Consider the following 13,436-nt stretch of genomic DNA (forward strand, 5'->3'; position numbering starts at 1 on the left):
TTGAACATGTATTAAATATAAAACATTTACTCTACCTCATGGTGAAACTGAGTATTGGTTGGAAGAAGATTACTGGAATGGCGAGGAACATTTAGCTCTGGTTTTGAGCCCTTGCTCGCTGTCCGGTTAGGTAGAGATATCGCTTTCTGCAGCGGAAGCGTTTCTGAGCTAAAAGCCGACTGCGAAGCTTGCTGCTCCGCGGATCTGAAACTTTCTCTGATGTGCTCTAGTTCTTGTCTTTTTTGTGACAGCTCTTGCACCATCCTGTCATTTTCTAATTTGAGAGAGTTGAGAGAATCGTGCGCCTCAGCTGTGGCCGAAAGGCAGCTGTTTAACTCATCTCTACAGTTTTGCAGTTTGGAATGAAGGTCATCTTTCTCCAAGTTCAACAGATTGCAATTCTCACACGTGGCGGCTGCCTGTGTGCCTGCAGACGCGATTCTATGCAGATTACTGTCTATACTAGTTGATCTCTCATCAACTGCAAACTTGGCTTGCGTCGTTGCAGATACATGACGTCGGTTTAAAGAAAGTCGTATGCTTTCGATTTCATCTCTCGCTTCCTGTAACTTAGATTTGAGTCGCTGGTTTTCTAACATTTCTTCCTCGAAATCCTTTTTGTTGCCTTTCATCAGACCCTCCAGCTCCGTTTGCTTCTTTGTAAATTCCTTTTCTAGTTTGTCCTTTGACTGCTTACGCTCGGCCTCTTGGTCTACCATTCTTTGTTTCAGATCTTCACAGGCTGTCACCAATTCTTCCAACTCCTCTTGTTTCTCGTTTAACTCCTTCTTTAGTTGAACATTCTGCTGCTTGCAAATTTTCTCACGATCTAACAACTGTTGTTGTGTGGTCTGAAACTCTGCAAGCATCTCTGCGTTCTTGTTCTCTAGTTTTTTATTCTTCTCTCTGAGAGCAGTGATCTCAGTTCTCTCTGCTGCAGATGACAGATCTATATCCTCTATCATTCTCTCCTTCTCTTCTTGTAATAATGCACAATTTTGTTCCAACTTTGCCAACAGCGCCTTTGTCTTACTCAAATCCTTCTGCGCTATATTTAGGTCAGAGAGTAAACTATCTTTTTCTTCATTTGACATTCTTACCGAAATATCGCACTCTTTTTTAAAGCTTTCCAAATCCTGCAACGAGTCTCGGAGTTGTCCGCTCAATTGCTGGTTCTCTGCCAATAAGTGCTCTTTTTCGAGATTGCCTTGCGCTTTTATTGACTGCTTCCGAGCGTGTAGCATTTGCTTGAGCTCATCAATTTCGTTGGTTGCTACCTCCAGCTTGGAAACAAGTCGGCGATTTTCTTGTTCCATAAATGAATTCTGAGGTTGTGCTTCACTAGTTGCCCTAAATAAATAAATCAGTAAACAATTTTTATAATGATAAATAGGTATTTGGCTGTTTTGTTATTTTTAACATTTTCAACTCTGATTTGCCGACTTATTTATATATATAACCATATTAGTTGAATGCCCGGGTGATAAAAAAGTCTTTGGACAAAAAATTTATTCTCGTTCAACATTCACCATTACAACAACTTCGTCATTCTAAATTTTAAACTTCATATCATAAGAAAAATCTTTTTCTGCAGTTCAAATAAATTAAGAAAAAAAGAGAGCAACTGTAAAAGTTTTAAAACTTTTTAAACAGCCATAATTTTTAAGTTTCATAACTTGAAAGAAGTGTTTCGGTGAAATAAATTAAGAGGAAAAATAAAAATGTAAAGGTGTTTAAATGTAAATGTGAAAATATTTGAAAGTAATGGCTAAATATAGTTGGTTTTGTTACAACCACAATAAAAAATTGTTTGATAAACAGGTATATGATTTTAGTTCGTTTCAGTGCTGGCATCATAAGGTGAAAACAACGTAGGCTATAGACATATATAGAGTGGTATAGAAACTCATAGTAATTATTTAATGCAATCACGTGCTGGAAAAATCATCAAAAATATCATAATTAAAAAAAGTAACAAAACAATATGTTAATCTTAGTAACTATAGTTACCTACAATAACATTAGTGTCTTTTGTGGTTATGCTCTTCAAGATAATGTAACACTACAATGTACTACAAGGAGAGTTATTACCTTCAAGACAAAAACCTAAGATGCTTATATGCCTATAATTGTCTAAATGACCTTCACAGCACATTAAAAGATGTTCAACGTTTTTCCGTATGTTATAATGAAAGCGAAACCGAAAACAGGTACATGTAGGCGATAAAATTTTAGCCAATAAAAATTTTGAAGTTTGGTTGCGTAATAATCCATAATAAAACCTTGCTTTAAGCATGTTTTTAGTAAGCAAAATCTATTTTAGTTAAATTCTACATTTATTTTATACGGTGTATTAAAGGTAGAAACTCCCTACAGTACATACTGCATGTAGTAAATTAAATTGGTTTGTTATATTTTATTGCAGATCATAACCACTAAATTCACTGAAGCTATTGTATATTGACCTTTTTATACACACACTTTTATGCAGTAATTGTTACTATTCATTCAACAAATTTATGCTTTTTATTTTGCTTTCTCAGTTTGTATTATTTGTATCATTCCCAAATAATTTCTAATTGTAATCGTAGCAAAACAGACTTTGTTTAGCCAACCTTTATTTGCTAATTATTTTACATTTAAACACTTTAATTACAGTTGTTATATTTTTCTCTTAATTTATTTCAACTGTCCAAACTCTTTTTCATGTTATGAATTTGAAAGGTTTCAGTTGTTCTGTTCTGCTCCTTGTTTAGTTACTACACACTAGCAATGTTAGTAGATTTCCTATTCATCTCTATACAATTATACAGCCAGGACATGGGCAATGAAGAGGTTCAAAAAAGACCAAGTGACCTTGCAGATTTGTAGAGGACCTCCAGCTGATCAGATATTTTTCTCAACTCTGCATCCTTCAGCTCACAGCCCGGACATTTGGTCACCTGAACATTGCTGTAAATGCATAGCATATACTTCTACTTTCAGATAGACCAAACACACCAGAAATAGAACAAACAACAATATTTGATACAAACAACAACTCATTTGATTATGTGTAGGTCAGACTAATGTAAAGTAGATAATTGGTCTCTAAAATATACTTACCAACAGGTTTCACTGGTATACAGCAATGTCTAATTAATTTATAGTAAACAACAGGTTGCACATGTGTACAGTTCACAATAGATGTACTGTATAAAATGAACCTTCCTAGTGAGCAGTATATACCTGGTTTCACTGGGGTTCATTACATTGGTTCATTACCCCCATTACATTAATCTCACTAAGGTTCACTACATGAGGTTGTATTAGTGTAAAACATACCACAAGTTCAAGTCAAGTTCATGCAGCTATCTTGTAATGATATACTTCTAAGCTTACGAGTCTACAATTCTCTTAGTGTAAAAAATTCAACAGCTATCGCTAGGGTGTACTGTCTATACCGTAATTAAAGTGGTGCTCTTTTGTCTGACCGAAAACACTGGAGGGTGCCATAAAATTATTGCACTGTATGGGGTTTGAACCTGCAACAGTCAACTCACAGATCAGACAGTCTAACACCTTCACCAATAAACCACTGCCAGTCTTTGCTAATAACTGTGCAGATAGTTATAAAACCTGGTGATCTCTTATGGTACATCCAACTGCCAGGGGAGTAGTGGTTACATGTATATGAAAGAGATCCTATTAGAGTCTGGTGTATAACAGGATTGATTATGGTTAAGTACATGACACCCAAGTGACAAACAATAGCTGAGGCTAATCGATTGTCTAAGATGTTCTACTGGCTGTCTATGATATACATCACTTGAAACGCAGCCCTTCCAAATCTCTACTTACAACTAATAACATGGATGACGTGGAGACATGGAAACAGCTGTGTCACTCACATCCTGCCATCATTCAGTGTGGCTGTTTAGAAGTGAAACGCTTGTGCAATGTGCTGTCTTTGTGCCCCGAAAACGATCTTAGCGGCCTACGTTTGTGCGTGCACATAAACCTTGACATAAGGCGTCACACAACCATCGCTCTACTATAGCACCATATAGAAACATGGTTTGCTTGTCGGCCCGGCACTTCAGCACTGATGCACCCAGGTGTTGCTACACTACCTCTGTATGGGAACTTATTAATTTACCTCTACATACATGTGTACATATTTTGACATACGACTCCAAATTTCAGCCAATCTCTATTTGAAAATATGCAGTAATTTTCAACAAAACACCTTGAAAATCTCCAGAAATATGACAAATTTGCATGTAGAGTTAAGTATACATATATGAATAATAAAAACTAAAAATACAACAGCAAACTAACAAAAAATGGGTAAATTCAGTTAAACTATGGCGCAGGATGGTATGCGTTTCTTTCACTTATCGACCACAAGGGGAGGTAACAATAAACACCTTCATTGAATTTTTCTTTATTGTACTTTCTAACTCTTAGTTTTTAAATAGTTATACTAAATGTACTTGTTTCAATGCCTTACTTAACCAGATAAAATAACATTCATTTTCTTGTGAGCCCTAAATCCAATTAATCCAAATACAATGTATTTCTATAAGGATATTTGCGTCAACATACAACGTTTTGACATACAAATTATATATTGGATTGGATATCTTGATGAGTCAAAATTTGATAGCATATATACATTTCCCTTATGCGCACGTAACACAACAAACTGACATGCTATCCTTGACTAACACTGCATGTATAAACAATCTTGTTAACACGTAACACACTTAATTGTGTGCTATTTACAACATACGTGACATGACTCAGTATAACTTGAATTACTTAATCAACACACACTTTTGTGTACATGTAACCCACCTGGTTGACATGCCATCTATAATATACTTGAGGTCGTCAGCAGATACCCTTCTTGTGCAGTTCTTGCAAGTCTCTCGTTGTGTAGACAACTCTTTGTTTAACTCAGCTTGCTTTTCCTGAAATGACTTGATATCCTGTGGAAGCAGTATAAAATACGTAGCTTAACATAAGACTGTTTTGTTTTATTATAAGAATAGGGTTGGAACATACATGTGCACATATTTAAGTTTTGACTACTGATTCTCATTTGTGATTTATTTTATAGCAGAAACCATATGAAAATTATAAATTCTTTATTCAACAGGGCCATAACACTCTAATTGATAGCTACTTGTTAAAGTAATAAGATAGAATTTGGCTGCACGCCAATTATATTCTAGCAATTCCTATTTACTCATGGAAGCAGTACAGGACTGGCTTTTGGCTGCGTGCCAATTATATTCAAAATTTTATTGTTATCTCCATTTGGAGTTAACTCCTGGGCAGTCTGCTGAGGTGCTGCTCATTGCTTTGAATTCCATTATGATTAGACTATATACGAACAAAAATTTTTTTAACACTGATTGCTAAGACGCATATGTCTTCTGTAGAAAATAACTTCACTGCAAAAAGGAAGATAATTAAATCAAGTCATTTTCTACACAGATCAAAATTGAACTAAAAGCGAGTCTATGTTTAATTCAAAGTTTCCTAAACCAAAAATCAAATTTTTTCAGCACGATAGATCCAATTACATGTATGAATCAATGAATACTTTCACAGACATCGACCAGATGTCAATAGACAGCAAATCACAATACTATATTGCTGTGAAAATGAGTCAATGTGAGTTTCACCATGGCGCAAAGGTCTGTAAAAATGGACTTCGCTTGGTCCATATGTTAAACCCTATACATTTCAAAACACAGCTAAAGTCTAATAGAAAATCAAACCTCTTGTAGCTTTAGGACCTGCTGATTCAGTTTTTGCTTTTCAGCTGTCAAGTCTTGGTTTCTGCTTTTTAGCCAAATATTTTCCTTTTCCGCGCTAGTTTTAGCTCCTTCAATTAGTATGTTCGCTTGTTCCGCCCGATACTTCTCTTGCTCAGCTTTACATTTCTCAAGCTCGTTGCGAGAACTCTCCTCAAAAGCCTTATCTCTCTCTTCCTCCGCCCTTTTCCTCTCTTGCTCCGCCTTTTTCCTCTCCTGTTCAGCTTTAAGCTTTTGCTGCTCCAACTTTGAGAGTTGTTCTGTTAGTTCTAAGTTCTTTTTCTCTAGTCTCTTCAACTGGGCCTCTCTCTGATTAATCTCATTGTTGGACTCTTCCGACTGAATAGATCGGAAAAACACAAAGACACTAGACTAGCTGACATAAAATTCGGTTTTAAATGACTATTTTGAACGAGTTTCTACAGTTTAATGAATTTTTATTGCCTTTCCTACAAAAAAGTAATTTTAGAAAATGTGTAAATATAATTTTTAGAAAATATTTTAACAGGTCTTTTTAAAGAATGATCTCAACAACTTATTACTCAGCAGTTTTACTGTTCTATGTATATAAAAATTCCAAAAAATAATTTTGTCAAGAAGTGGTAAAGTTTTAACATCCGTGCGAAAAAGTTTGTGGGAGCCAGAAAACGAAATATTATAACCTAATCAAAACTTGCTGTAAAACCTCTATTCGAATGTCGATTCAAATTTGGATTTGTAATGATCATGTATTACTGAAAGTGTAAATGCAGTGTATTTTCTTGTTCTTGTAAATGAAACTATTTCTACTTTTTTGTCAAATGGTACAATGTTTTTTTGTCAAACAGTAAAATATACCTATTATGTAAAATTTAAAAATGTGAAACCTAATTTTTTGCCAAATAAAAAAAGATATTTTAATATCTGAAAGCAAATTAATGTGAACAGGTTTTGCCAGATTATCTACATTTGTAAGAGAAGATAAAGTAAATTTGAAATTCCTGAATTGAAAGTATCAACACCAAACTAAACACTATCAGATATACATGTATTACTCTTACAAATCAAACCGAGATGTCTCATATCAACAATTGGCTGGTTGTTAGCGAGTATGTCAATAATTATTTATAGATACGTGGTAAAATATATGCCAGGAATGTCTGTCTGTATGTCCTTCGGTATGTCCGATTATAGCTATTAAAATGGTAGAATTAAAATATCACATCCTGCTGGATTTGAACTCACAAAAATTGCAACTGCAAGTTTGTAATCCTATTGTCTAACCACGAGTCTACAAAGGCTCTTATGGTTCACAGCTCTTACTATATACTGTATACACCTTTCTTCCGATTTCACACACTAAATGACGTATTGACACATTATGCCTATGAGTTAATAACATATATAGGCACAAATCGCCAAATTTTAATTTCGAGAGAAGTTTTTATTGATATTTACGGCGGGCAAACAAATTTACCCTAATTCTATTATAAAATGAAAACTTGAATTGGTTCCAGCAAAATTGAGGACTGACAGTAAACTTTCGAATAGAATACGTTTGGTTAAAAAAGACCATCATTTATGTTAATGTCGTAGTGACAAGGTTCAACTTTTTCAATAAACTTTTCAATCAACTCTTGTCGCCAGGCCCAAGTGTATCTATAGCAGTTTTTTCATACAGTTGATGACGCTTTCTGACTATACTAGTTTGAAAATCCATCGGGCCATTAATGAATCCAGCTTTGTGTTAACCTGTTTCCTTAGAATGCTCACCCTATATTATCTATTAACTAGCCCTAACCATCAGATGTAGACACAAGTCAACTGCTGCACTGTAGCTGTTGAAATCAATAGACATGACTAGTAGATTCTCACCCTTCGCTGGTTTTTCTTCATATAAATAAGAATATCTTTCTCAAGCTGTTCGCACTGAGCCTTCAGGGCCTGTCTGTCGTGGTCACAGAGCTGGAACATTGACTCAAACCCCTCCAACCTTGTTTCATAATCCAACTTTTCAGCCTCTACCTGATATAAACCGTCACACTGCTCGTGGAAAGATTGTGACAAAAACACTGGGTACTTTGAGTGCGATTAGATATTTACTATATGCCCCTATTCATGAATAGAAACTGTAAAACATGTGTTGTAATAGTCTCTGGATTTGATGTTGTTACAATGGAGCACCGTAACTAGGGCCACAGGGGCCAACTTTCTGGTCACCAAGGTCACTGGGAAAGCCTTCCGACCACAGAAGAAAAGTTGGTCACCGTTGAGAGCGCTCGGACAACTGAGTAGAACGTACAGAACACCAAGCATAAAATAAATAGAAAAGTGGGCGGAGCCTAATAAAAGAAGAAATTTATAAAAGAAGCAAGGCGCTATAATTTTATCAGAGTCATACTGTGCACACATTCTCCGCATGTATGTTCTCGGCTTATTGCCTGTCTTTCATGTATAATTGTAAATATTATGCAAATATATATATTGGTGCTTAACACTTGGTATGCTTATTGCTTGACTGTCTTGTAGAGAATAAAGGGAATCTGCAGTTTCCTTTACAAAATTACCTTCATGCATCATGGGATATGTTGACATTTTACAATCTGTCATTTTACACCTCAGTAGCATGCTACAGTACCAGACGGCTCAAACCATTGCTTACTACAGTAGTAGCCTGTTACAGTTGCAGTTAGTTACAGTAGTTACCCAATACAGTAGTAACTGGCTACAGTAGTTACCTATGACAATAGTGGCTTGCTATTATACCCTAGAACACTTATTGTATGTATTCGCGTCATCTAATGTTCGCGTTTTCGCAGAATCATCCTCTCGCAAAAAATTCATGAGTAAAACTATACTATCATAACAAACGAGCGAAAACGCGAAATTAAATAGCTTTGCTTATTGATATCCACAATAAAATCGTCATATATAGAGGGACCTAGACGTCATTGATAGTCCAAGAAACAAATGGCAGCAAGCGATCAAATTGAATTATCGATCTCGCCCTCACATTTTTACCTGCGGTTTACAATTACAAACTAGTCCCGCATTGAAACTTTTCTTGCTAGCGAACTGGACCTGAGGAATCTAATCTGTTTGTCCCACTGAATTTATTTTCACACCACTATATTTTCGCACTCAACAGAGCCGCGAAATTAAGTTGCAGCAAAATTTTACTCTGTGTGCTACTCATGAAACTAAATAATAGCAAAATAAAAGTGTCCTAGGGTAGTAGCTACCCATTACAGTAGTAGCCTGTTACAGTTGCAGTCGGTTACAGTAGTCACCCATTACAGTAGTAACTGGTTACAATAGTTACCTATGACAATAGTGGCTTGCTACTATAGTAGTCACCCATTACAGTGGTAGCCTGTTAGAGTAGTTCTTGAATACAGTTGTAGTTTGTTACAGTAGTTCCACAGGGCAGTAGCAATCTGTTACTGTAAATGCCCATTACAGTAGTAGTCTGTTCCAGGAGCTCTCGAATACAATTATAACTTATTGTAGCATTAACCATGACAGTATGGTCAGTTACAGTCATTATTCATTACAGTTGTAGCCTGTTGCAGTAGCCACTTTAATGAAACAAGATATGCTCTGAAACAACTACATTATTTTTTAACTATGAAGTTTTCAAACCACCACAAAAGAATTATCATACTGACCTCTTCAGTAAATAGCGCCAGTTGCCTTGATAATGTCTTTTTTTCCTCAATTACAACTTTGGTCTCATGCTGTGCTGCCTTCAAATGTGACCTACTAGTGGCTAGAGAACTCTCTGTTATTCTTCTTTTCTCATTGCTCTGCGCCTGTCAAAGTATTTATGTTATGCTCTACCACTTTCCACAATATACTTTCTACTTCATTCAACTTGACATTCAAAATAGAACAAATAAAATAAAGTTCAAATAAATAAACACAAATAATACATATTTTATAATATTACAGTAATTCAGGCAAAAATAAAATCACCTTGCATAAGAAAATAATTACACTTCAACCTAAATTTGTCAGAGAAGGAAAAATGGATTAAGTTTACGTGTAGATTAAATCAAGTGATAGACAAATGAAATAACAACAAGGAGTTAACTATAAATAGAAAACGAATGAATAAGAATGATGGAATTTCAGCTGATTATAAATTTATGTTTACCAGAAGATTCTGTAATCTCTCAACTTCCGATTGGCCTGTTCGATCTTCAATTGTTTTGACCGACTTGGTCGCCTCTATTTCCTGTGTACATAATAAGACAACTCTTAGAAACCAAATGGTAAAACAGATGTTCAATAACAACAGAAACCAAATAGATTGTCCGTTGTCGTAGTTAATCTTACTGTGATATTTCTCAAGCCACTCTGTAGAATTAAGAAGAATGGGAATAAAATCTTATTTTAGTTACAAGTTATACAAGTAATTAGAGAAACTTTTTATGTACCCTCAAAGTTTACTGTAGCCTCAAAGTGCTCTTATTTGTTATAAGTTAGGAATAGTTAAAAGCAATATTAAACAAAATGTTTTACGCTACAAAAAACTCTTGGCTTCCAGTTGGTATTTAAATGTTTTATATTGTCATTCCCAATTTGTTTTTATAATAATGGTATAATACTAATTGTATAAATTACCTTCTTTAATTTATTTTGTATAGCTAAAAATATAACATACAATTTTAGCAGCTGCTTAAGATCTGTACCTTTTTAAATTTATTTGAGAAAACACAATATTTTTCAATTTTTATATATATTGCTGTTGTTTATGAGTTCACACAGGTTTCTGAAACCTTCTTCAATAATAACGTCTAGCTACAGATTTTGGTAAGGCTGGAATTCAAAGAACACTTTTGAGTGTAGATTTGGCTTGTTATAAAATGAAACTACATAATTGAGCAAGCACCTGCTGACAGTCTGCCAAAGACTTGCGTGTCGATGTCAGTTGTTTTTCGTACAACAACAATTGTTTCTTATGCCTATCCAGCTGCTCTTTGGCTGAATGAGCCTCTGAAGACTTCTCCTTGAGCTTATTGCACGCAGTCCTAAGCTTTGCTGTCAGCAACTCTGAATCACTGCTGACTTGACTTGACAAGTGTCTGAGTTCCGTATCTATCAGTAAAAAGCACACCTGCATAGCATGTCACACCTGCATAAAGTGTCAACTGAGTTTATAAGGTGTCTCAGTGTAGTGAGCACAGCCCCTCAACTGCAAAATGCTAATTGATAGGTACATACTAATGTACGGTGCCAATGCTAATTTGATAGTCTTTAGCTAAATAAACGCTTGAGTGTTTTGCGCTAACAAGACCTTAAGCATTAAACTGCAGGAATCTATGAATCAATCGTGAAAACTGATAAACATTATTTAAATACCATATAAACGTATTTACATATAATAATGTAACAAATTCAAATAGGCTAGCTACAGACTACAGTGACAGTAGTAGTTATAGACATGAAAACAACAGTTTATTTACAAGCAATACAAGAAACAAGATGGCAGCTCATCTGAGCTTAATTGCCTATGTGGTCATCATAATCGAGACAAGTTTTTCAGAAATTTTTTTAAAGCGTTGCAGTCAAAGGGTTATTTTTTATAGCATCTAACATAGAGCAAGCAAGCCTCTTGTTGGAACAAACATTCAATTAATAACTTTTAAACTGTAGTAATCTAATTTCTTTTTAAACAAAATGATAAAACTTAGTTATAAAATGAGTTTGACATTTTTTACATTTTATATCCACTTTATGCCCACCAGTTTATTGGCACAACAGTGAATTTTTAGCTTGGTTTTAAAAACAAATTTACAGTTTCGACAAAGTACAAGATATCTTTGGAGGTTAATGATCTCTTCATAAAGTTGCAATTTGACTATACACAGCAGTGATATACATCTCAACATGTACAACATTCTATTCATGATATATCTATATTCCCTTCATTCATCTAAACAGTATATGTACAAAATAATAAATATTCTCTATTTCGAAACTTTAATGGGTTATCGTTTGTTTTACTCGGTTACTCTTAATCGGTTACTTTTCCTGACTGATGTAAGTTTGGATGAATTTTTCTTATTCTTTCTTATATCTTACTTATTGGTGAGTTCAAGTTGCAGAAGTATTAGTGGGAAAAAACAGCGCTGCCGAGTCGGCATCTATTGAGATAATTTTTTTTATGCAATTCATGAAAACTCTTACTTTTTAGAATTATTCTCTGTTTAGCAAAATGAAATGCTTAACAAAGTTAACAATACTAAGTTTTATTTAATATTTATTTGATGTATCTACAAAACTAATTTTGAAATTCAATTTCATTAAACATTTTCCTTTTATTACCTAAAAATGTTGTTGTTTTTTTGTCTTTTGAACGGCTTGCAAACTTTAGCTTTTGCTAAGCCTAAGATGTCATGTTAGTCATAGACTTGTAAAAGACAACAAAAGCCTTACGTGTTCATAAACCTTCATAATGTGTTTCCAAGTCTTTCATTTGGTCAAACAACAGACTTTAAAAGTTTTTAGTTTCGCCATTGATCTGTTTGTGATATTTGATAATTTACCGATTTTAGCTATTTGGCACTTGTATACTTCGTAAGAACAGTTATCCATAATACAATGACTTTATTAATACATGAAAGTGTGAATTAGTTTTTTACATTTTTATTTGACAAAAGCCGATTATATAGTGACATCAAAAGCCATCGAAATAAGCAAAGCGCCCACAAAAGATGTTAAATTGAAAGAAGTTTTAAAATTTAGCTCGTGGCAACTTCTGCTTGCATCGATATCTCGTCTTACAGAGGCAGCCAATGTTATTATTGCTAACAGAACTTTTGGTGAAACGTTGCTTCTCCACCGCAACACAGTTTTTCATAAAGTTCCATATCTGCAATGTAAAATGTTCGACCAATAGCGAGGTTTCAAGAATTTAGTTGCCAAATAATTTAAATCGACTGCAACCATATTTACTTCTTTAAAGCTATTAATATTTTACGTTGTGTATTTATTTCCTGTTCCTACAATTTATCGTCACTTTCAGCACTTTCTGATTTGCTAGGCATAACCTAGAGAGTTATTTGTAACAGAATGTCAATAAAATGTCGATATGTCACATGCATTCATCAACTTTGGAAACACTGAGATGTCAATCTAAATGTTTGTTTGTTGGTCTGTCATACATTCAGTCAAAGCGATAAAATACACACAAAAAACGCATAGTGCTGGAGTTGAACCCAGACACACCGATTTTTTTCAGCTAGGTATGCTAACCTTATGTCGTGCAGCTATTTTGGCACAACACCAACTTTACCAATCTTTAATGACAATTAGTTAAAATACTGCTTAAAATACATGCTTCACACTTTAGCTAGTTAATTTGAACTAGTAGCAAAAAGTATGCGTCGACTTCCCAAAAAGGCTATAGATATATTTATATATATAGCATAAACTTAATTAAATTTAAAGCATACATATAAATAGAAATAAACAAACGCTTTAATTCAAAAGTTAGAATGGTAACTGTTGTACATGCTGATTAAGGATAAAGTTTCTGTGAAAAAACCTTTTTATTACTCGTGCAACGCCCGGCATTCATCTAGTTTAGTCATACAACTGACGCCTGTGTTGCATCGCCCCTGTCTTACAGTTTTTTCTTTTTGC

At 34.5% G+C, this 13,436-nt stretch overlaps 2 protein-coding genes across 2 annotated transcripts; both read right to left on the reverse strand.

Moving 5' to 3' along the window:
* Nucleotides 1–26: 26 nt before the first annotated feature.
* LOC137390425 (centrosomal protein of 128 kDa-like) lies at nucleotides 27–1,316 on the reverse strand. Its single transcript, XM_068076758.1, has one exon. The coding sequence runs from the start codon at nucleotides 1,314–1,316 to the stop codon at nucleotides 27–29; it is 1,290 nt and encodes a 429-aa protein (XP_067932859.1).
* A 4,555-nt stretch (nucleotides 1,317–5,871) lies between these two features.
* On the reverse strand, nucleotides 5,872–10,911 carry LOC137390426 (golgin subfamily A member 6-like protein 2). The gene is made up of 6 exons (XM_068076759.1): nucleotides 10,681–10,911; nucleotides 9,943–10,023; nucleotides 9,455–9,598; nucleotides 7,662–7,811; nucleotides 5,914–6,146; nucleotides 5,872–5,878 (listed from the first exon to the last, which is right to left on the reverse strand). The coding sequence occupies exons 1-6, from the start codon at nucleotides 10,909–10,911 to the stop codon at nucleotides 5,872–5,874; spliced, it is 846 nt and encodes a 281-aa protein (XP_067932860.1).
* Nucleotides 10,912–13,436: the final 2,525 nt, after the last annotated feature.

This window comes from Watersipora subatra, chromosome 3, assembly GCF_963576615.1.
Source record: "Watersipora subatra chromosome 3, tzWatSuba1.1, whole genome shotgun sequence".
NCBI classification, from domain to species: domain Eukaryota; kingdom Metazoa; phylum Bryozoa; class Gymnolaemata; order Cheilostomatida; family Watersiporidae; genus Watersipora; species Watersipora subatra.